The sequence below is a fragment of the Furipterus horrens genome, unplaced genomic scaffold (assembly GCF_987537825.1).
Source record: "Furipterus horrens unplaced genomic scaffold, mFurHor1.1.pri manual_scaffold_17, whole genome shotgun sequence".
Taxonomy (NCBI): Eukaryota; Metazoa; Chordata; class Mammalia; order Chiroptera; family Furipteridae; genus Furipterus; species Furipterus horrens.
This window is the reverse complement of record NW_028327187.1, coordinates 38,687,840-38,711,874: the sequence shown is the minus strand read 5'-3', so window position 1 is coordinate 38,711,874 and position 24,035 is coordinate 38,687,840. Positions and strand designations below refer to the sequence as shown.

Below are 24,035 nucleotides of genomic sequence, written 5' to 3'. Positions count from 1 at the left end.
AAGTACGTGTCCAAGTGTTATGAGAACTCTTCAAACAATTTTGAAAGGAATTAAGATCAGCATAATATAGAATTTGAAACTCCAACTAGGGGATGTGTGGAGAAAATGAGGGAGGACCTTTATATCTAGGGCTTTAGGAAGTTAGAATAAAAATGACAGGAAAGGCTTATTTACCAACAAAGAGTTAGGGTGCTTCCAAAAAAACTTTGGTAGAAAAAATAGGAATGCTAAATCCTAAAAAGCCTGCAACAATCTACAATTGGTCCAAATTAAAGACAAAACTGTTCAAACAACATTAAAGTCTAAAGGAAGTGGAAAACAAGTGGATGGAATTTTTAATGTAAAAATTTATAAAATATGTGGGTTTTGGTCTCTTTTGCAATGTTCATATTGTATTCATTTTTAATATGAGGAAAGAGTTGGATTTTTCTCTCCTACTGCGTTCTTCTAGTACAAATGATCAGCAATTTTCTATTCCAGCTATTTGTATAAGTACCTGTTAATCAGCACAGTAAACTCAGGGCTAAGCCATATACACATCCATAACCATAAATGGAACATTTGAGGATGTATATATATATAAGAAATTATATAAGCAACTGTCCCTCTACTTGAAAACTTGTTTTCAAATAATTTTTTTCAAAACATCTCTTTGAGTGTAACAGAACATTTCTTAGTAAAATATCAATAGCTATGACAACTTATTTTTCCTTTCAAGGGAAATCACAAAACATGTGAACAACCAAGTCCAGGGTGGTTTTTCTATTTGATAAATACATCCAGAACTCTGTACAGTAAATAAAGTTTGCATGCAGTTTAAGTATCTTTAAATGACATTTTAAGCAAATAAACCTTTGCTTCATAATTAATGGTGTATAAGAATCCCACTTTTTTAATAGCCATAGGGACCTCTTCCCCAGTTCCAAAGAGGAATCATGAAGACCAAGTACTTTCTTAAGAGTTTTCTGCACATCATACTAAATAACATGCAAAAGAGTTCAACAACATTCTTCTTTAAGTATTACTCTTTTAATGGGCATGTTAACCACTGAAAATGTCCACTCAACTATTTCCATTACACTGCTTCATTTGGTCATTGGTAGTATAAAAGAAGTCAAACAATATAGGATCGACAAGTTATGTTTATCCACTGGTTACAGCATGAGACACAAAATGCTCCAAGGCCAAAATTTTATGCAATGTAGTTGTACTGATTTGGGTTTTCTTTATCTCTCTCCATGTAGTCCCGGTCGATTAAGGATTCTATTCTCTTCTTAAGATCAGCAGGCTGTAAGAGAAGGTAAATTTTCAGTGCAAAGCTCATATGCATTGGCTCAAGTCCATTTACCAACACCCCATTAAAAAAAAAGAAAAGTTTTGGGTCACTGATTTCATGTACTTAAATCTCCTTATTTTTTTAATTTTTACTTTCTAAAAATCTCAATTTATAAAAGATCAAGTATAACAAAAATAAATTGGGTTAAGAAATGTTTTAAACTATACACATACTGTCACACCCTGTCATATTATTATACAACACTTTCTATTACTTTTCTATTTTAAAAAGATCTAAGAGACAGGCTATTCTCTGCACAAATACAAAAGACTAACTCATAACTTCACATGAGAAATACACTGTAAGTTTAGGGAGATAGAATGCTATTTTGCCAAGACAGTTTGAGAAGACAGGTAGACTTTAAAGTTGGGCAAGAGCTAGTTCTCAAAGTCAGGCTTCATTTTCATTAAATAAAAAAATGTACTAAAGAACAAAAATGTACTGAAGAAATCACTATTTACAAGACTACTACAACAAATGGTTTGGTAAGTATCACCTAATAATTCAGATCTTCATATTCCAGGTTTGATGTAAGATTTAACTGTTACCTACCATAAATGATTTGGATTTTTGAATCCTACTTGTAGTTTTAAAAAAATTGAGAAAGCTTACAAGTTTGTTTTCATCATTATATTCTTACTTCTTAGATGACAAAATTCCAGTCTTTTGTATCTAGCCTATAAAAAATATAATCTTGCTTGCTAATAGTTTTTCATATTGTGTAAAATGGCCACTTGATCAAGCAGTTTAAAGAAGAAAAGTAGAGGACTTCTGGCCAAGATGGAGGCACAGACAGACACGCTGCGTCTCCCTCCACAACTAAGAAGGAATACAACTACTTCAAAATTAAGAAACAACCAGAAGTTCCAGAAAATCAAACTGCATGGAAGTCCAGCAAACAAAGATATAAAGAAGAAATACTCATCCAGAGAAGTAGGAGGGGCGAAGCCAGGGCAGAGAGGATGCAGTGTGGTGGCGGCAGCAGCAGCAGGCAGATGGAAAGCACAGTCACACGTTTTAGAAAGTCAGGAGGGACACCCGGGTGGCATTCCCAGCTCCTCACTGGACCTCACAGCTCATGGTCCCAGCACCGGGGAAAATCAAGCCTCATTGCTCCTGACTGTGCAGACCAGTGAGGGCTGAGGTGGAGGCAGAAACTGCTGGTCTCTCAGCAGAGTATGCTTGTTTAAAGGGCCCACACTGTCCTAGAACGCAGACCCACCCACTCTGGGAACGAGGGCCAGGGCAGCAGCTAGAGGGGCGCCAGTCTGGTGCGGAAGTGGGAGAGGTGCTTGGAAAAGGGGCGAGTGCTGGGCAGGCAGCATTGATCCCTCTCAGACCCCTCCCCCACATACAGCGCCACACGAAACAGGTTGCCCTGTAGTGACGAATCCCTAAGGCTCCGCCCCTTACAACATAACAGGAGCAACAACTCTATGTGGGACGTGGGGGCAAACAAACACAGGAGCCTGTCAGAATGAGGAGACAGAGAAGTATGGCCCAAACGAGGGAACGGATCAAGGTTCCAGTGGTAGAACTAAGTGATGAGGAGATAGTCAACCTAACAGATGAGGAAATAGACAACCTAACAGGTGCAGAATTCAAAACACTGGTGATAAAGATGCTCGCAGGCTTGACAAATATGCTTGAGTACAGCAGACGCATAAGAGAAGAAGTAAAGGCTATGCTAAGTGAAACAAAGGAAAATCCACACAAAACCAATGGTGAAGGGAAGGAAACTGAGGTTCAAATCAATGAATTGGAACATAAGGAAGAAAATAACAATCAACCAGTGCAGAATGAGGAAGCATGAATTGATAAAAATGAGGAAAACTTCCCAAATTTTGTGAAGGAGATGGACATACAGGTCCAGTAAGTATGGAGGGTCCCGGGTGAGCTGGACCCAGAGGGGACCACACCAGGATGCATCATGATTGAGATGCAAAAGGTGAAAGTTAAAGAGAGTCCTGGGGGCAGCAAGAGAGAGGTGGAGAGTTGCCTACAGAGGACTGCCTATAGGACTGTCAGCTGATTTATCAGAGGACACTTTGTAGGCAGGAAGGGACTGGCAAGCAGTATTCAATGTGATGAAAAGCAACCTGCAACCGGAATTACTCTACCCAGCAAAGCTATCATTTGGAATGGAAGGGCAGATGAAGTGCTTCTCAGACAAGGTAAAGCTAAAGGAGTTCATCATCACCAAGCCATTATTATATGAAATGTCAAAGGGACTTAAGGAAAAGAAGATCAAAACTATGAACACCAAAATGACAACAAACTCATAACTATCAACAACAGAATATAAAAAATGAAAACAAAATCCAACTAAGCAAACCAGAATAGAAACAGAATCATAGGTATGGGTTATCAGCTGGAATGGGGAAGGGGGAGAAATGGGGACATGGTGTAGGGATTAGGAAACATAATCAGTTGGTACAAAACAGACAGGGGGAAGTTAAGAATAGTATAGGAAAGGGTGAATCAGAAGAACTATATGCACGACCCATGGACATAAATTAAGGGGGGTGGAATGCTGGAGGGAAGGAGGATACTGCACGCAGGGGAGTGAAGGGAAGAAAAAAATTGGGACTACTGTAACAACATAATCAATAAAATATACTTAAAAAAAAAAAAGAAGGAAAGTAGTCTGATGGGGCAGTCAAAATTTCAGGCATACTATCACACAGTAATGCCAAGGTTTTAAAATCAAAATGGCTTTCTCCAAATTATGGTGAACCTAGAATAGCAGTGCAATATTTACTATATTGGTCCTCTTACCTTCTCTAAGATCAGTGATCTTTTTGGCTGGAGGTGAAATGGATGTTAGAGCATGAGGGTGAAAGTGTGGTAACGTGGAAGCAGTGTTAGGTTTGGAAAAGAGAGAAAGCCTGCCTTATTAACATTTAACAGCTATTGAGCAGTTATTATATGCCAGGCCCAGTGCTAAGTTTTTTATATACGAGGTCTGTCTAGAAAGTATCCAGCCATCTAATATGAAAAATAGAAACATTTATTTGAAGAAGACACAAGAAACATTGTACACAGGACAGTGACGCCTCAGCCCCCTTCAAAGTAGGCACCTTGGGACCTCACACAGTTCTCCTAATCACCATCAGCTGCCCCATCATATTTTCCTGAATCTATGGATGGTATGAAATCTCTTCCCTTTCAAAGGTGATTTTAGTTTTGGGAGAAGCCAGAAGTCACAGGACACCAAATTTGGGCTGTAGAGAGCTGAGTCACCAGGGTGATTTGATGTTTTGCAAAAAAACTGCACTAGACATGATGCATGAGCAAAAGTGCATTGTTGTGATGAAATTGCCAGTTACCAGCTGCAGCCTTCTGACTTAGCTGAACAGTTTCCATAGAGGAATGTTCAAGCTTAATGAAAAATTTGATGCAGATTCGTTGCTCTATTTGCTCATTTTGAATGTGACAACCACATAGCACACATGCTCACTCAACAGCATCTCCACCTCCACTGATTAGTACAGTGAAGTTGTCATTATTCAGTTATGCGCATTCCAGTCCACTCTCCTCAGCTGTCAGGTTACATTGATGTCACACAAACCATTCTTGTTATATTAACAATGGTTGGACATTTTCCAGACAGACCTCATATATTATCTCATTTGGAAATCTTCTGAAACTTGGAAAACAGTGCAGTAAGCCACCACATTGTCTAAGTTTCTTTATTATTGGGAATTTACACTGGAGCACCCATTTAATAACCAATTTCAGTTTGTCAGAGCTATTGCTAAACTTTTCAAAAAGATAGTTAATGATGGCTAATTATCTGTATAGTTTCTAATGGCCATTCATAAGCTAACTAAACAAAAGATTTAAAATAACAGATCTGTCAAATACCAAGCTGTGTGTTTGTGTGTGTATATATACGTACATACCTATATATATACACACATATATATGTATATATATTTCAATTACAGTTGACATTCAGTATTATTTTATATTCATTTCACATGTACAGCACAGTAGTTAGACAATTGTATAATTTACAAGGTGATAGCCCTGGCAATTCCAGTACCCACCTGGGACCATACACAGTTATTCCAATATTATTGACTATATTCAGAGAAGGAAAACTCTGACTCCAAAAAACCTCCGCTGCCTTGCGGCATACCTCTTCAGGGGAAAGGCTAAGGGAGTAAACCCCGACAGAAAATCCGGAGCCGGAGTCCCTAAGGCGGTTTGACGTTGTAGTCAACACCGGCAACTCCTGCGGCGCACCTGAAACCAAGCTGTATTGACTCCGTCTTTCCCTTGGACCCTTCAGCTGCGAAGAGAGGGGGGGTCTGCTGCATGGGCAACAGCAGACCCTCCATATCACCCTGCCCAGGCTCTGTAGCTTCAGCTTCACTGGAGAGGACACTCCAGCGTCATCGCAAGATGTCGATTCAACACGGGAGGAGACAGATACCGTGTCACTCCCAAGTTGGACTGCACAGCCATTCTCGGCGGTGCAGATAGACTCTTAAGAAGCTACACCATCGTCTCTCGAGACGGACGGCTGCCGACGACGATTGACTATATTCCCTACAGTATAACAATGTATTTCAAAAAGAAAAAAATAACAAAAATAACAAAAAAGCTCCAAAGAAATACAGTGAATAGACTTGAAAAACTGACTCATTTAACAGGTAAACTTTTAGATATAAGAGCTTTTATAAATTGTTTTTCCTCTTTTGTCACAGTTGCTCACATACACCAACAATGATTCCTTGGACCCATGTATATATAAACACGAGAAATTAAAACTTTTGACCCTCAAGCCCTGGCAGGCACGGCTCAGTTGATTGGGCATCATACTGAAAACCGAAAGGTTGCTGGTTTGATTCCCCATCAAAGCACATGCCTGGGTTGCAAGGTTGTGGGTTGTGGGTTGCGGGCTCTGTGCTCTGTCCCCAGCCAGGGCACTTGCAGATGGCCACTAACTGATGTTTTTTCTCACATCGATGTTTCTCTCGATTTCTTTCTCCCTCCCGTCCCCTCTCTCTCAAATAAAATAAAATAATTAAGAAACTTTTGACCTTCCAAATGATCTTGAGGCTTTAATCTATATTTATAAGATTAGTGTTTGAAAATCAAATGTGTTCTTCTTTATATATAACAAGCTCAATATGAATACACAGAAGCACTTACCTTTACTGGAAATTTCAACTGGTTGTACACTTCTGAAACCAGGAGATTGTGGCTGAGTGTCTTCCTCATCTTCATAATTCGAACAATTGCAGCATCAATTTGATACTGTCTGTCTTGAAATACTCTTTCTGTAGTGCTTGCTTGTTCCTCAACCTAACAAAAAAGTTTTATTAACAAAAAATCTTTTAAACTTAGGATGTATCTGAAGTAAAACTTGATTACTTACACAAATGTACATTTTAGGAACACGGCACACTGTTAATGCATTACATATGCTGAATTATCTACAGAAATGTTATAACTACAGGAAATTACAGGAAAAAACCAACAAACATAACTCCTTTCTGTCCTAATTACATTGCCCTGTACCTATTAAGTAATGACAATATTAGTTAACAGAAAAATACCATCTTTGAGTTGCTTTTCTAGAAGCAGAGACTAGTTGATTCCAAATTTATCACTTTCCTTTACTTTGTCCTTGAATTCTTCTAAATGTGCCAAAAGGGGTTGCTGATTAAATGTCTGTATGACATTAGCTTCTCTGTTAAAATGATCAGCTCTTAACTTCCAACTCAAAAGTATGGTACCAACTAGCTGAGTTCATGGAGTCAAACTTTAAAAAAAGATTTTTTTTGTAATATAGAAATAATAAATGTACACCATTAGTGCTTATATCCATTCAAGACTAACAAATTAGGAGTTTAGGAATCAGTTTACCAATTTTAATGCTAAAGCAAGAATGTTCCTCTTTAGTACCTAAATCAAAAGAATAGCTGGGACTTTTTGCCAGTAGTTCCTTTCTGATACAGCATAAATGTTTTAAAAGGACACAGTGATCTTTTAAGGGAATATACCTTTGATGTGAATGTGAACAAGAGAGAAACTTGTTTGAGATACTGACCTCTGTCCCACAGTAAAACTTTTTCTCAAGCCCTGCATTAAACCTATTGGAACTGAAATCAACTGGTTTCAAGAAATGCTGTAGTTGATTATTTCCTTAATAAATGTCTCTTACAAATCAAAAGGCAAAAACCAACAAAATATTCACTGTTAATCAAAGAAATACTAAATCATTCAAGATTTTTCATCAAGCAAGTTGACAGATTTAAAGAAGACAACACAGTCTTTAGTGCTGCAAGGGCACTGTTAGGACAGGCCGTCATGCTGCTAGACAGATTATAAATTGGTCCAGCCTTTCTGGAACACAATGTAACATAATGTATCCAGACTTATAATGTTCATACTCTTTGATCCAAAATATCTATTTCCATGAATTTATCATAAAGGAAGTCTCAGAGAGATTAAGATCTAGGTACAAAGAGGCTTATTACAGTTTTATTTATAACAGTAAAAAGTTATTAATTTAATTGCCTAATAATGTATATTGGTTGGGTAAATTATAATAGCCATGTGAAAGAATATTGTGCGGCCAACTGCCATTTTATAAAGATATTTAATGGTATGGGAAAAGTCTAAAAGTTTTATGGTAAACAAAAAAAGCAGGATATAAAATTACGTTGAGTATCAGGTCCAATTGTATGCATCTCTCCATAAAAAAATTGCTAAATCAAATACTGAAATATATTGAGCTAGAGACACAGGCAGAGAAAATATTAATGTTAGTGGTGGTATTATAAAATCTTTGTAAATTTTTATTATGAACACATTTAACTCCAGTGCATCAGGAAGAAGAGAATGCAAAACAAATACCGTTTCTTTCATTTGAATCTGATTGATCTTTATCCTGAAAAGTTTGTGTTTGAAATCGTCATTGCAAATGAACTTGTCACCATCTTCAATATCTTTGCCTTTTGGATTTTTTGCCAGAACTCTAGCTTTGCCACAGGCCAAAGACTGCAGTGTTCTCCTTAACTCACCATCCTCTGAAGAAGAAATAATGTCTCAGTCATTTATTACTACCTTATCAACAAAAGCAGCTACATTCAACCTCAATCTAGCTTCCACCCAATCCCTCCATTAAAATTGTTTCCTTTTTATCCCAAGGTCACCCACAACTCCCTCTCTGTTCCATCCAATGGCTTGTTTCCTGGCCATCCTCTAAAGGCTTCAATCATCATTCCATATGGATAACTGCCAAATCTTCAAAAATGACTTCTCACTTTTTTCCAGTCCCACATTTAAAGGACACCTCCACACAGTGTCCTTTTTTTACTATCATCAACTCCAGTATGTTCAGATTTTTATTCGTCTTCCCCATAAAACTGAGTCCTCTTTCCAACTGTTAGACGTGAAGTTACTAAGCTATTTGGGAAAAAATCCTGGAATCACCTTTGACTCTTCCTTCTCCTTCATTCTCCACTTATCTAGTAAGCTGCTGCTTCCTTAGAAATGTTTCTTCTCCATTCTCACTGGCCTTGTTCTAGTCTAAGCTCCTTCTCATTTTATGCCCTAATTACCCGACTAGTTTCTGGATCAGAACCTTTTCATCCTCAAGCTGCCCTATTGTCTACCAAGTCCAGGTAAGCTCTCCATATAATTTACTTCCATTATGTCAACACACCTGTGACCACAATGTAGGTGTCATTTGCTAGACCTGTAAGGTTCTCCATGATCATGCTCCACCTATCTTACCTACATTTTTATCTCCCTATTCTGTGCTGCAGTTAAACTCTTCATGACACCTTCTCACACTGTGCGCATTCCTACCCCCAAGCCTTTTCTCCCAATATATCCCCTTGCAACATATGCTTCTTTCCTAACTAAAACTTTAAGGCCCAGATCAAGCCCCACCCCCTTCATGAAGGCTTTCCCAATTGTACCAGTCCACAGTGATCTCTTGCTTTGCTGAATTCTTAACACATTCCTAGTCCGCAAACACATTGGAACTAAATAGTTGTAAATTATTTCAAGTCTCATTTCTCCCTTTCCCAGTGGTCATATTCTGAGTGCTGAGGAGAGGAATTATTCCTTTGTATCCACCCCCTGCCCAATCTCTGAACCTTATGGAGTACACATAGTGGACATTGAATAATGCTTGCTAATCAACTGAGTTAACACAAACCTATTCCGGTAGCCTGCTTGATCTCTTCTAAGCTGAACTCCTCTCCTTCATTAAACATTAGCAGCACCAGTGTTTGGAAAAGAGAGACCTGGAGTTCTTTTTTACCCTGTTGAAGAAACAGCAGTGTTTAGCCATCATTTTTTTTTTAAACACATTAAAATTAATCAAATAACTAATCTCTTATAGGAGAGCACTTTTCTCATTTAGTGGACTTAGAAACATGGATTAACAGTATCCAGAAAAGCCATTATGTTCAGTGTACGGCTTACATGTGGTCCTACCTAAAACAGGAGGAAAGATTAGGTGACCTTTCTACAGGTCTTTTTTTAAAGCCTTATAATTAAAACTGAACAATAAAGTAATGAAAATTAACACATTGCGTACCAGGGTATTTAAATGCCTTTTAGAAATTATGAGAATTCTCGCCACCCGTACACAATGTGTTAATAACGTAGCCTCCTTATGTGGCATTACAAATATTTATCATGAGCATCAAGAAATCACTATTTCAAAGGCACTTTTGACTTTTTGATTCAGGTTAAGTTATGAAAAGCTGCAGGAACTCTATTCTCTAGCCCCCAGCAATAATAAAAGAACTTTCCTGTTAAGAAGTAGCAGTGAATTCTGCATCCACTGGTGGGTGAAGAGTGGGAGAGAGGGTTATTGTTTTTGGTTTTGCAGCAGGGTGAAATAAAGTGTGGAAAAAAACACATTCTTACCATGCACACAAAGCTGTGATAAGCTATCACTATCATGCATATTTTAAGGATAAGTTTCTAGACAAATTAAGAGGGATAACCTCAACATCAAAGTTGAACGTGAAAACTAAGTCTGAGGAACATCCATTTACCTCTTTAAATTCAGCCTTTAGCACACAGTGTCCTAGGGTCGACTGCCACTGAAGTTTCCTGCCACTGTGTTTGCCTAGATAAAATGTCTTGAAAATCTCCTGAAGTTTGACCATCTACAGTAAATAAAACAAAGCTTTATTTAAGCTGTTTCCAATATCACACATTTACCACTCTTTATATTTACCTCGTGCATAATATTTCTGGACGTTTTAAAGACTATCCAGTAGGTCTACTGATCACTGATGTAAGGTAATGATCCCCCAACTACCAAACCTAATGGCATTTATCAGTTTTCACACTCTTGCTTTCTCTGCAACATTTAATCATCCCCTCTTTTGAAACATTCACCTCCAATGCTTTCTGTGCCTCTATACCATGCTGGTTCCTTTATCTCACTATTGCTTCTTCATTGGTTTCCTTCACAGGTTCCTCTTCTGACCACCTGCCAAATGTGAGCCCTTCCCAAAGTTCTGCATCAGCCTTTCTCTTCTTGTTTCTATGTTCTCCTTCCTAATCAGGGAGATCTATACACTGGGTTCGCACAGTTACTTCCATGGAGGATCCTCAGTATCTATCTCTCTAGCTGTAACCCCTATTCTTTATTTTTTTAATAGAATTTTTATTTTGGTTTTCAATTACAGTTGTCCCATTTTTTCCCTCGTTGCTCCCCCAGACCCAGCCCACGCCTTCTCTCACAATCTTATCCCTCCCCGTTGTCCATGTCCATGAGTCACTCACACATTTTCTTTGACTAAACCCTTCCCCTACTTATCCCCCTTCTTGTAACCCTTTTCTAAGCTTTGGTCCTAAGTTAGATATTTCCCCAAGGAGTTAGGATGGATTTACTCAAGCACCCATCACTCAGAAAAGCAACCTCCATGTAGGCAAGAATTTTTGAGAGCTGGATAGAGTGGTGAGTGCAACCTGGGGAACTAAAAGAAGAGGCAGGGCAATTGGCTCTGAACCCAGAAACTTGGCATCTTTAGCTATGCTCTAATGATATTGATGTAAGACAGGTCCCTGCCCCCCGGGCCACAGATGGCTACTGGTCCATGGCCTCTTAGGAACCAGGCCTCACAGCAGGAGGTAAGCAGTGGGTGAGCAAAGCAAAGCTTCATCTACATATGTTTTGGATTAAAGTCCAGGTGGAATATCCTGAGATTGCCACAAAAGCACTGAAAAGCCTGCTTCCATTTCTAACATCCCATCTTTGTGAAGCAGGGTTTTCTGAAGTCATAGCAACCAAAATGAGATTACAGAGTAGACTGGACATAAGAAACACACCTCGGGTGCCACTGTTTCCCATCACCCCCAGATGGGACTGTCTGGTTGCAGGAAAACAAGCTCAGGGGCCCCACTGATTCTGCATTATGATGAGTTGTATGATTATTCCATTAAATATTACAATGTAATAATAATAGAAATAAAGTATACAATAAATGTAATGCACTTGAATCATCCTGAAACCATGATGCACCCCAACCCCCCAGTCCATGGGAAAATTTTCTTCTACAAAACTGGTCCCTGGTGCCAAAAAGGTTGGGGACCGCTGATGTTAAAGAGTAATATAGCGTCGGCCTGCGAGCCAAGGTCCAATTCCCAGTCAGGGCACATGACTAGGTTGCATGTCAGGTCCCCAGTTGGGGGCGCAAGTGAGAGGCAACCACACAGTGATGTTTCTCTCCCTTTCTCTCTCCTTTCCCCTCTCTCTAAAAATAGTAAAATAAACAAACAAATAAATAAATCATTAAATTAAAAAAAGTAATATAAATAGAAGAGAAAAATATTAAAACAGTTGGAACTTGGTATCGGTGTGTTTACTGATGCAAACTTTTATAAAAAGTATCTATTTTTCAATGACAAGTAAAATGAAAGTGTCATGTGTTTCTGTGCTTATAACTTAAGTCCTAAACAGTAACTCTTACCTCTGGTGGTAAATGCACTTCCATAGGCACATATGTTGGCCAATAACCCATTGTCAGGATATTCACAGTTAATTCGATATTCCCAGGTACATTCTGGTTCTGCATATACTACAATAAGATTAAACACACATACTAAGATCTTAAAACTATAAGTATATACATTTCATGTCATAATAACAACCTATTCAAGAAGCTCCCCATTAAAATTACATGCAAATATTGACCATATCTAAAATAAAAGGCAGCTATTAAAGGATTATAAATGAAGCCTATATTAAATGTACTACAAAAGTGCACTGGTTAACATTTTGTAACAATGGCACACAGGATCACGTGACCTTGTTAGAGGCGTTATCAACTACAGTAGTTTCTCATATACAGCTGGTCAGTTATCGGTTCTCTTCTCCATTGTTTTCCCCATACCACCTGCAGTCCCCATCTTTGGAAACTCCTATGTAGCTTGGAACACCTTGCAGCAACCCCCATTCCTCACCCCACCAGCCAGCCCAAGTCTCTGGTTTTTCACTTGCTCCACTGCCTGTTTGCAGGGGATGACCTGAAGTGGGGAAGGAAGAAAAAGGGGAAAGGGCAAAGCAGATAAACCCGATCCTGTAGCTGCTGTAGGACTCACGATCCTACTGACCCTGCTCTTTCTCTTGAGTCTTCAACTCTCATTTCCCACTGTAGCGATATAGTGGTAAAGAAATCATGATTAAAACCCTAAGAGAGGAAAATCCAATTTGCTGTCACTATACCTATGCTCTTAAATGTTTCAAAAACACTTTCGAACAACATCTTCGAAACTGTAGCTCTAGCTTTTCATTCCTAGTGTCCCCAAAGGCCTTACACAGCCACTCTGGCACTTCTCCCTCTCTATTGCCAGCTTTGAACATGCGAATCATCAACAGTGATTATTAGATGCTGGAGAAAGTCTTGTTCTCACTATCTAGCTATAGCTTTTCTAGTCCTGACTTCAGCTCAATATATTTTATTGCTATGTTTGTGTTATCTTGGGTGTACATTGAGAATACTGAAGTAGGTCAAATACACTTATATTTCATTGGTGATGTTTTTCTCTACAGTACTGTGAATATGATTTAAGTTGATACAAAATATTTACAACAAAAACATGTTTCTATTTATCATTTTCAGTACAAACCACAGCAAAGAAATAACTAAATATATTTATGTTCAAGGAATTCAGTAAGAGTTTAACTCACTTTTACCTGTTTGAACTGAATCATGATGTCTTTAGAAAGTTCCATGTCTTTAAACATTCCTTCAAGTTTGCTGGTGAAAGCAGCTCCACATTCTATTAAAGACATTTATACATTTTTAATATTTCAAAGTGGTTAAGAACAAAGAATTTAAAATAGAAAACATGAATATAGAACTTACTTTAGCATGAAATATGATCTGTAACTATTTATAAGAATAAAAAAAAAAACAAACCCTACTCTCCAAAGTGTATGTCCCACTAATTGAGAATTAAGCTCCTTAATTCTGTAGTGACCTTCTCTCTTACTTAGGCATAAAATAAATGGGAAAATTTTATACAAATAACAAAAAGAACAATGTCTTATTTTTAAAAAATTGCAAAAGCTCTGTATGCTTCCAACAATAGATTAGAAAACTCGTGAGCTTACTCAATTTACATTTTCATCATATGAACATAGAATAATTGACAAAATAGTATAAATTAAGCTAGCATTTCCCCCCAGAAATCAAAGAAGAAAATGAACAGAAAAAAATGACAAACATACCATGTTTAAGTTTGGACAGCATTGATTTTTCAGCATCTACAGATGCGCTCTTCCCAACCAATAGGCGTTTGGCTAAATCTTTCTTATAGAAGGCTTCAAAAACATCCTTGCCTATGTTAAATAATAAAATACAACTCTCATAATATTCCAATAAAAAGTTTTGACAAAATTATTTTGAAGGGTTTAATAAATCACACTATTACTGCACATTATTTAAATTTATATATTTAATCTAAGTTTGTTAAATGCAAGACACATTAGAGGTAGACATCTGTATCAGATATTTTAAAAGTTCTTTGCTACAGATGATTGACACTGCATTAAATTTTCTTTAGAAAAGCTTCAGTCAACTAGTAGCTTTAGCATCAATACTCTATAGAGATTAAAACAAGTAACAAAAATCAAGTTTCCTAATAATGGAAAAGTCAAGACACAGGGAAATTAAATAAGTTCCTCAAGTATCTCAATGAATTAAATGCAAGGACATAAAAGAATTTTAAATATCCCAAGCAGAAATTTACATTAACTCCCAAATAATATTCCATCCAGGTTGATTATACTTGCTAATTTCTCTGTTGAGTGCTTTGTTTTAAAAGAAAAATATGAAAACAAAAACAAACTTACCATAAATAAATCTAAATATGATCATAATTTTATCCAACATTTTCTCAAGTTCTTCATCTGTAGCTTCTTTGTTGCCAGCACGAAGTTTTGAATCTACATACTTAGCTAAAATGAGACGAAAATTTGTTGTTTAGTGATCACAGGTACCTGTAAGGTATTAGGCGTTACACATACCCAAACAGGAATATGATATACTGAGTTTTTCAATGCTTCAGAGATGTACATGCATTTTAAAAAACAATGTCACAGTTCATAAATACCACCGCCTTAACTCAAACCCAAGTGTTCTGGCTCCAGATCTATTGTACTTTCCACTAGTGTCTATTTTATAATGATGGTAAGCAATCTTAAACACTATGTTTTTATTAAAACAAACCACATACATTACAGATTTGGAGGGAAAATTTGCAAAAATTCTAAGTAAAAGTAGACCAATGAAATTTCCTCTTTTTTGCAGAGGACCCTAGACCTCAGAGTACCTCCTCTTCTGACATTAACTGGGACTTAGACAGGAAAACCTGAGAAACACTATAGTACACAACACCCATACACCAAATGAGCTCAAGTTATTAGGTCTGTTTTTTTTTTTTTTTTCCTGGACATTCTCCTTTTCTCACTGGCAACTATAATTTCTGCTATCCTTTCTTGTATTCCTAACTTTGGGCCTCTAAAAACAGCACCCTGCCCCACCTCTAAATTGTTGTGGGATTATAAAACAGATCTCAAGTATATCACAAATAAAAGTAAATGGGGTTCAATATACTGTCTTATAATGAAAGAACATTATGTTTGACAGGTTGTCTCTGAGCCATTCTTTAGCTTCATGGACTTATTCCTCATATCCAGGTTCTTAGAAACTACCAGCTAAGCAACATCAAATGAATGGTGTTAATATACTACAACTCAAAGTTATATGAATAAAAGAAGAACATTAAATAACTGAAAAAAAAAAGAGACTGGAAAAATACCTATAAGTTCGGCAGGTTTGTTTGGTCTCTTGTTAATGAATGTTTCAAATGCTTCTTTCATGGCATTGATAAATTTTTCATTCTTCAGAAAACAGATATCAATTATATGGTCAACCTTATCTTTAAAATCCAGCAATTCTTGAACCATGGTTTTATCTTTTTCAGGATTAATTACAATAGTGCTGCCAAATGCCTAAACAACACAAATTACCACTTTTTAGTAGAATTGAATTATCCACAGTGAAAACAATCCCAAAACCATATTTTAAGTAGGTATACAAATTTTTAAATCTCAAAATGTAAAATAAAGCTGTATTTTAAAAAAGATTTTATTTTTTACAGAGAGGTGGAGGGAGAAAGAAAGGAAGAGAAACATGCCTCTCATACATGCCCCCAACCAGGGACCTGTCTCACAAGCCAGGTATGTGCCCTGACTGGGAATGGAATCCATGACCTTTCAGTGTGCAGGCTGGTGCTCAATCCACTGAGCCACACCAGCCAAGACATACAGCTGTTTTTCAAGTCAGGAAAAGAAAAAAAATTAAGTGATAGAACATTCAGACTGATACCATTCGTCTGTATCATGAAAAGGGATGACCACTGGGTATACAATATCATAATAGGGTATGATTTTAAGTCTCTAGGCTCTCTTTTCTCTACTTTTAAAGAAGTCAGCTTTAAGTTTTTTGAAAATGGCAATCTGACTTCAGTGTAAGATTTAAGAAAGGAAAGATATTGTGGGTCCTAAAATGTCCTCTTTCCATATTCACTGCTATTAACCACTGGAGCTAGAAATCATGGCAGGTATCAAGAAGGTAATATCAAGAAGGTAAATGTTTTATTCCTGATTTGCCACATGGCTATCATTCTCAGGCTGACTACTCTCAAAATTCCTATTACTTAAAGAATCTTGGATCTAACAAATAAGAAATGCTTGCTAATATGCACTCTGGGTGTATAGATTGTAAGCTATGACAGAGAAAAAACTCACAGGTTAATTGTTAATACCTTAATGTACTCGATCCACTGCTGCAGGAGAACCTGAACTCCACCTCGAACTCTACTGAAGAGCTGATACAAGAGAGATAAATCTTGAATTCGGTTTTCATCAAGAAGGTTATTTAAACCTGAAATTTGAAACATTGTCGTATTAAAAATGTAAACAAAAATGTCAGATATTTTATTTTATTTTAAAATTGTATTATCTTTTAAAAAACATTTTATTTATTTATTTTTAGAGAGAGGGGAAGGGAGGGAGGGAGAGAGGGAGAGAAACATCGATGTGAGAGATACGTCAACTGGTTGCCTCTCATTCATACCCCAACTGGGGACCAACCCCACAACCCAGGTATATGCCCTGACTGGGAATCGGTAATCGAACCAGTGACAGTATGCTTTGAGGGAAAATGGTTAAGCAACTGAGCTATATCAGTCAGGGCAATGTCAGGTATTTTAATGAAAATTAAGTTAAATTATTATTGCAATATTATTCTGAGCTATGGCTAGTCTGTGAATTTCAATATAGATATTTGCTTTGAATTAAAACAAACTAGACAATCACCTTTCCAAATGAAAACTAAGTAGAGGAAACTTTAGCTTATATAAAAATAAAGATAATTGTGTAAAGGTTTATACCATTTTGTATGGTAGATCAGATGTATAGGCCAATTTATAAAAACTGGTTTACACAAATGCACATTATCATATTCATATGTGCAGTATCTATATTTTATCTGGCATTAGTGCACATAGCTGTATTTCAAAGTATTGGACATGGCCTGTAGTATATCAAAAACCATACATTAATAGGCCAAGTTTAAATGAGGTCCTAAAGTATTTGATTTTCAGAATGAAATAACAGTGTACCCATATTAAAGTTTTAAAACATATCCATTTTATAAAAAAAAAAAAAGATGTCTGGAGAGAAAAGTAAGACTTTTGCCTATCTGTGGCAATGCTAATGTAAATGCAGAGTATATGCTAAGTTAACTTAGCAGTGCTTGGTAAAAGTGCTTGGTTTTATACGCTACAAACAAAAACACTTTTTTAATGCAAAAAGGAATGCCCTTCCTTATGTAGTGTTACAAAATAAGTCAAGAATTCCCAAATGCCCACTCTTTCTTTACTAGTATTGGTGAATCCCTTTCATCTCAGTTCCTGTGTCTTTTAAGTTAAGGAAAGAGGCACCTCTGAAAGTTTACTGTAACAGGAAAAAAGGGTTGTGCCCATCCTCAGAAATGCAGCCATCATATGCTACCAAGCTTTTAAAAGGGCAATCATTAGAATTTTTTTCTAACTATTTGCTGATACCATTTTAAAAGCAATCTGATTTATAAATTGCCAATTACCTTTCTGAAGAATTGCTGTTAGGTGTTCACCTAGAAGTTGTTTTTCTACAGTAGCAATTAATGATTTCCTAAAAGGAAAAAAATGTTTAGAATTATTGAGATTTGACTTTGCTAAAAACTTAAGAGCCTCTTCTGGGCAAGAAAAATCAAATAGCTCACTTTATGTTCATTTTAATATTCTTATCCTATGTATAAATTTGTTGGTGCTCAGAGTCACTCTACTTTATGCCTAAAAGAAGGAAAAGACTGCGTATTTCAAAACCTTATTTACATTCTGAAATAAATATTTCCAAGGTCTTGCCACGGCTGGCTTTTTCCAAGTTTCTCTGCTTTTATTTGGAAGGTAAATAAATTATCTATGCTGTTTACAGGAACTCCTTGCCTGGTAATATTTAAGAAAGCACAAAAACAATTTCTCCTGCAAATGCCCACTAAATTTTAATCATCCTGAAGATTTCAAAGAGAACATCAGCTTCTAATACTAAGCATACACACACAACCAATAATCATATCCTTAATCAAATTTAATTAACTAGGGAAGATAACAACTTGAAGTTTGCATTATGAAAACAACTGTTAAAATCTCGAGTCACACCTGAAAATAGTTACTAACATGTTTGGGGATGCCTAAAGTGCCTTAAGTGATTCAGCAACAGACGTTAAGGTTATTAGGCAGAGCATGTCATACTTACTGGGTGGTCTGATCTAAGTAAGTAATAAGTCTGTCAGCTTCTTCTTCTAGACGTTTGTTAACATGATGAAGATATTCAGGAACCTACAAAGATAGTTTTTTATATTATTGTTTTCCTCCCCATAGATCATTCAGAAAATGTCAAGTCCAAAAGATCCTGGGAGCAGCCCTGTCAAATGTGACAGGGTTGACTCATACGTAAAATTATAGGTAGAGTTTATGATCCAGAATTCTGGCCTTTAAGAAGAGAGAAAAGAAAGGAGCACCTAAGTGAGAGAAAAGCACCACAGCATGGGAAGATAAATGAAAAGGGCAGCTTGTGTTCTCTGAGTAAGGTAATATTGTGAGACACAGTGTATTTATTAATCATGGCTTTTAAATACCTCTCTTTCCTGCATTAATTTTTGGCCTTCGGCTGCGTAAAGCCGGTTAGTTTCTTCCAAAAATCGTTGTTCAAAAGAATCCTGATAAATCTGGGAGGGAAAAACAAAATAAAGGAGGTCATTTATTCATTAAATATGTATTGAATGTCCCCTATGTGAACAGCACTACGAATCTGGTTTGTACATATCAAACTACAGATAGCCATCAGCTCTGTAGTAAGTGAAGTAGTTAACTTACTTGCAAATCAGAGAGCATGCTTAAAAGGCTTCGGAGTAAACTCCTATCAATTGCTTCACCATTCCTCTCCCTCTCAATCAACAGGAGGATGCCATCAATGGTCTTATTCTGGACTTTCTGATCACTTATAATATGGGCTCTAAATAACTCCAGTCCCATGTCCCTAAAATAAAAATATATACAATCTAAATTAATTAACAATGATACCACTTCTGGAGACCTGTACTTAACTTCTCATCACATGTTAATTAGGGCTCCAGGCTTTGAAGCAGCAATTGTAAAAGGATAAAATCCACACATTTAATTTTAAATAACATTATTAAACTAAAATTTACAAGCAACTGATTTTGTCTTTAATGATAACTAAAGCTAAACCCCTGTCTTTTTTCCATAACTAAGTTTTGTTATATTATCTCCTTTGGGAGATTTCTTCCTTGGTCAAATTGAGACAAAATTAGTTCAAAATTATAAAATGGTCTTCATTGTACTGATAATGAAGCCTTAAATGATCATTTGTAATCTGGCTTTAGTACTCAAAAATCAGCAAACTCTGATCATCGCTGTAGGTAGATGTTAGAGACATGGTTGGGGGAAGAGCTCATTATATAATACTATTCTATTTTCATGTATACATGGAATTTTCCATAATAATAATGTTAAAAGATAATGAGTGAACTCTTGATCAGCAACAAAATAATACACACTCATAGATAGTTCAGAGCAACCTTTAATTCCCTTAAAAAAAAACCTTCTTCATAAAGTATTATATAGGCTCAGGGAATGTTAGCTATCTCCAGTATTAGCATAGGTAACACATAAATTAATAAGGTAAAACTGCTATAAATACAAGTTTAGAAGCCATATGTGAATTTTTAGAATAGTCACAGTATCATTTACTTTCTTCAATTAGTGTAAATAAGATTTGACTATGATTTGTAACAAACTTTTTCTTATTTTTTCTAGCATCCTTACCAAATGGAGGGTAGCATTGAATTCTGAAGAACGTAAGTTCTATCCAGAAACAAAAAAATGCTCCTGATCATGATCTGCCAATAAAATAAAAAAAAGAAATCAAGCAATTTTTATACTTTGTGAAGCTGAAATATTTGCTCTCAATAAAATAAGAATAAAATTGCAGGATTTGCATAGCTATAGTAGACTACTATCAAATGTATAGCTAAACAGAACTACCTGAGGATATGCCCACACCATTTTTATTACACTACTCTATTGTCTTAATCCTTGCTGCAGTTTCCAGAAAAGGGGCACTTAAAACGGTCCTATGACTTCTTTGCAACTTCAGAAGTAACTGAAACTAAAAAACAGGGAATCGACCCTGGCTGCTGTGGCTCAATGGATTGAGCGTTGGCCTGTGAACCAAGTGTCACTGGTTCGATTCCCAGTCAGGGCACATGCCTGGGTTGCATGTCAGGTCCCCAGTTGGGGGCTCAAGTGAGAGGCAACCACACATCGATGTTTCTCTCCCTCTCTTTCTCCTTTCCCCTCTCTCTAAAAATAAATAAATAAAATATAAAAAAAAACACAAAAAATAAAACAAAACAAAACAACAGGGAATCAAGGGGACATGCATATAATTCTTCCTCAGCAACAGTGCTCAGGGTAAAGGTGCCTTTAATTGTACTTTTGGGGTTGGGGATGGGGGATGGATTTTAAGATTTTTAATTTGCAGAACATAATGTATAAAATAATACCAGATTAGGGAGGAAGTAAAAGTTGTGATATGAATAAGCTAAAATATAGGACCATTAGGCATCTTCACAAGTAATCTATTTTTTTTGTAGGATATTCATCAAGACTGAAAATATGTAATGTTTTTAATGAGATAATTTTTGGTTAAGTGTGACAAAAACAAAAATGATCCTGAGGTGCAACTCATCCTAAAATGCTTGTTTACTTGTAACTTGCAGTTTTAAAACAGAAAACTAAACCAAAATTAGTTTCCAATTCAGAACAAGAGCAGATGTTGAGACAGGCCCCTATTGCAAAGGCTTTAAAACTAACATTCTATATTTGAAGAAATTTATTTTAAACTATAATACTTAGCTTTTTCCAGCTTACCATTTGTCTACAGTGGTTCTGCCAGCATCTATCGATCTTCTTTAGAAAAAGAACACTATCCAATGAATCCATAAGATATATGTCAAGGATATTTAGCTGTGCTCAGTACAAGTAATATACATACGCAATGTAAGAGCACATTTGTCTTAAATACAGAATACCCTACCTACTAAATGAAAACTAAATAGCACTAAATTATATAATACCAATGCTATTTCTTAAACTATAAAAAAAAATTAGGTCTCACTAAAAATACCTTTACAAACAAGTCTTAAGCATAACTGAGCACTGTGTTTTCAGTTTATGGTTTCCTTAGGAGATTATCTTTCCTCAAATGGAAATATGTTAGGGCAAAAAAGGTAAGATGTAAGGACAGCTTATTTACACTAATACCACGAAGTAGATTTAGACCCCAATTAAAGCTGAAAAATAAAAAATTTGTTTCTTCTTTCTCTAGAAGCAAAATAAAAATAACTAATCCACAAACACGGGTGTTCCATTTCAAGTTGGATTAAACAGTGAGGGACAGGAAGGGAGAAGATAAAATACAAGATGTTTTGTTCTTAAAAGGATATTCTCTGAACTGGTGAATCTGTGCTTTGATGTGATCTTCACAAATCTGTCTCAGCTGTTTGTACAAGTTTGCAGAAATCTTGTAAGAACAGAGATTTTCTACAGCCTGTAAGATTAAACACATACTTGTTAAAAGAAAGAATGGGGCGAGGGATCTCAATTATTTACACAAATTTCTTATTATTTTGGTATTTTTACCACATAAGCTTATTTAAAAGGATTGTGCATCATTTAAAAAACAAAGTAAAACAACAGTATCAATGTGGTGGTAAATTTTTCATAACCAGTGTTGTATTGTACCTAAAAACACAAATTAATATATTGATTATGGCTGTAAAAATGGGGGAATCAAGCCAAGTTTCCCCCATGAAGACATTCAGTTTAAAACAACTGCTACATATAGATGCTGCCTCATTCTTTAAAATGTCCATTGTTTACATAAGCAGAAATCCATTTTGAGTTTAAAAAATAATTTCACCAGTTGTTTATTAGAAGTGTTGGGCAGTCCAACCACCATTTAATAAAAATTTATTTATACTTTTGTTTTATGAGAAGTATGACATAATTAACCACTAAATTTTTTTCTCCAGCATTTCAGTTTTAAAATATTTCAGCCCTAACTGGTGCAGCTCAGCAGATTGGGCAATGTACTGCAAACTGAAAGGTCACTGGTTTGATTCCCAGTCAAGTCACATGCTGGCCTTGCAGGCCAGGTCCCCTGGCTGACAAGAGGCAACCAATCGCACATCAACGTTTCTCTCCTGCTCTTTCTCCCTCCCATCCCCTCTCTCTAAAAGTAAAGAAGTAAAATATTTTTAAAAATATTTCAATAAATACAGGTTTTAAAATCTGAGCAACTTAATAAATATTATTTACTAAAGAAATGGCTATAATTTTACTTCATTCTAATAGTTAAATTGGTCTTCTTTTATACTCAGATTCTAAAAGGACAAACCAGATTTCAGTGAGTTTCCTGTTATGTATATCAAAAGGCTTTCAAATTAAAACAACAGCCATGGTAAGACTCTTTGGATGAACTCTGATATAATCTACAATTCCAACTAGTAACGACTTAAGTATAACACCAGGATTCCTTTCTTACCGCACAGAAGGCAAAAATTCCATTAAAATTAACTCTAAGAGAGCCTCTGAGTTCTGTTGGTTAAAGCGGAATTTTATAAATATGTAGTTGCAAGTCATATTGCCAGTATGCAGGTTCAATAAATGAATTAGCAAATGAAAAGAAAGCTAGAAGGAAACCATTTATGCCATTGGAAGAAAGGAATCACTATACCTCACTAGGGAACAGCGATCCAATTAGATCCAGCAGCTAAGGAGGAATAAGAAGGCTGAGTCTTCTCCACAGGCTACTTTCCATGGGGCCTTGGGCTAGGCCACAGATGCCTGAAGGATGTCTTTTTATTTATCCATGTGCCTTTATCTTCATATTGGTTCTCTGTGGATTCTCCCCCTTCCTCCTGTAGTATTCTTCTCATTGTACCTCAATGCTCCTTTTGAATGACATATTTTCTCAGCATTTCGCATTTCCCTGCTTAGACTGTCTTCCAACTTTATCTTTTCCACATTTCCCACTTCCAGTACCTCCTCTATTGCCTCGTGCTGCGTTCCTCTCTCTCCCATACAGTTCAACACAAATATCTATTTCTCTTCTCACACAGGATATCATATTCCCTTACCACTCAACTAGGTCCTACTTCTTCCAATAAAACTTTCCTTTAATTACCTCAGCAACAAGTGACTCACCTGGCACTATCACCAATCATACCATACTGACCTGTCACTAAGTCAATACTATATGCCTTTATGTGTATATCCTGTCCCCCAATTCTCCTTAGTGACTGAAAGAGATGATGTACTCAAATCTCTTTATGTTCTTTAATACTTTTTGGGCTTTGAACCAGGTAAATATATTAAATACTCAAAAAAAAAAACTAACATACCTATAATTAGCAATGTGTCCTGCACATAGAAGAGGCTTTTATAGTGTAAGGAGAAAACTGGCCAGAAAATATACAATTACAATACACTGTGCTAGGTGCTGTGATGGGGA

The 24,035-nt window shown here is 36.4% G+C and overlaps 1 protein-coding gene across 4 annotated transcripts in view; it reads right to left on the bottom strand.

The window, feature by feature from the left end:
- Positions 1–1,124: 1,124 nt before the first annotated feature.
- Positions 1,125–24,035, bottom strand: part of CUL4B (cullin 4B) — a 37,806-nt gene continuing 14,895 nt past the window's right edge. For 2 of the 4 annotated variants that reach the window (XM_090263969.1, XM_090263971.1), the window contains 18 exons: positions 21,967–22,070; positions 21,392–21,461; positions 20,285–20,358; positions 19,313–19,475; positions 19,075–19,164; positions 18,693–18,775; positions 18,001–18,068; positions 16,661–16,779; positions 15,653–15,845; positions 14,685–14,789; positions 14,061–14,171; positions 13,524–13,609; positions 12,298–12,405; positions 10,372–10,485; positions 9,522–9,627; positions 8,210–8,382; positions 6,500–6,652; positions 1,125–1,288 (listed from right to left, as the gene is read on the bottom strand). In XM_090263969.1, coding sequence (XP_090120095.1) covers positions 1,193–1,288; positions 6,500–6,652; positions 8,210–8,382; positions 9,522–9,627; positions 10,372–10,485; positions 12,298–12,405; positions 13,524–13,609; positions 14,061–14,171; positions 14,685–14,789; positions 15,653–15,845; positions 16,661–16,779; positions 18,001–18,068; positions 18,693–18,775; positions 19,075–19,164; positions 19,313–19,475; positions 20,285–20,358; positions 21,392–21,461; positions 21,967–22,070 — 2,016 coding nt within the window. In that variant the 3' untranslated portion in view covers positions 1,125–1,192. Of the gene's footprint in view, positions 1,289–6,499; positions 6,653–8,209; positions 8,383–9,521; positions 9,628–10,371; positions 10,486–12,297; positions 12,406–13,517; positions 13,610–14,060; positions 14,172–14,684; positions 14,790–15,652; positions 15,846–16,660; positions 16,780–18,000; positions 18,069–18,692; positions 18,776–19,074; positions 19,165–19,312; positions 19,476–20,284; positions 20,359–21,391; positions 21,462–21,966; positions 22,071–24,035 lie in introns of all 4 variants that reach the window. The other 2 variants (XM_090263968.1, XM_090263970.1) reach the window with 1 other exon arrangement.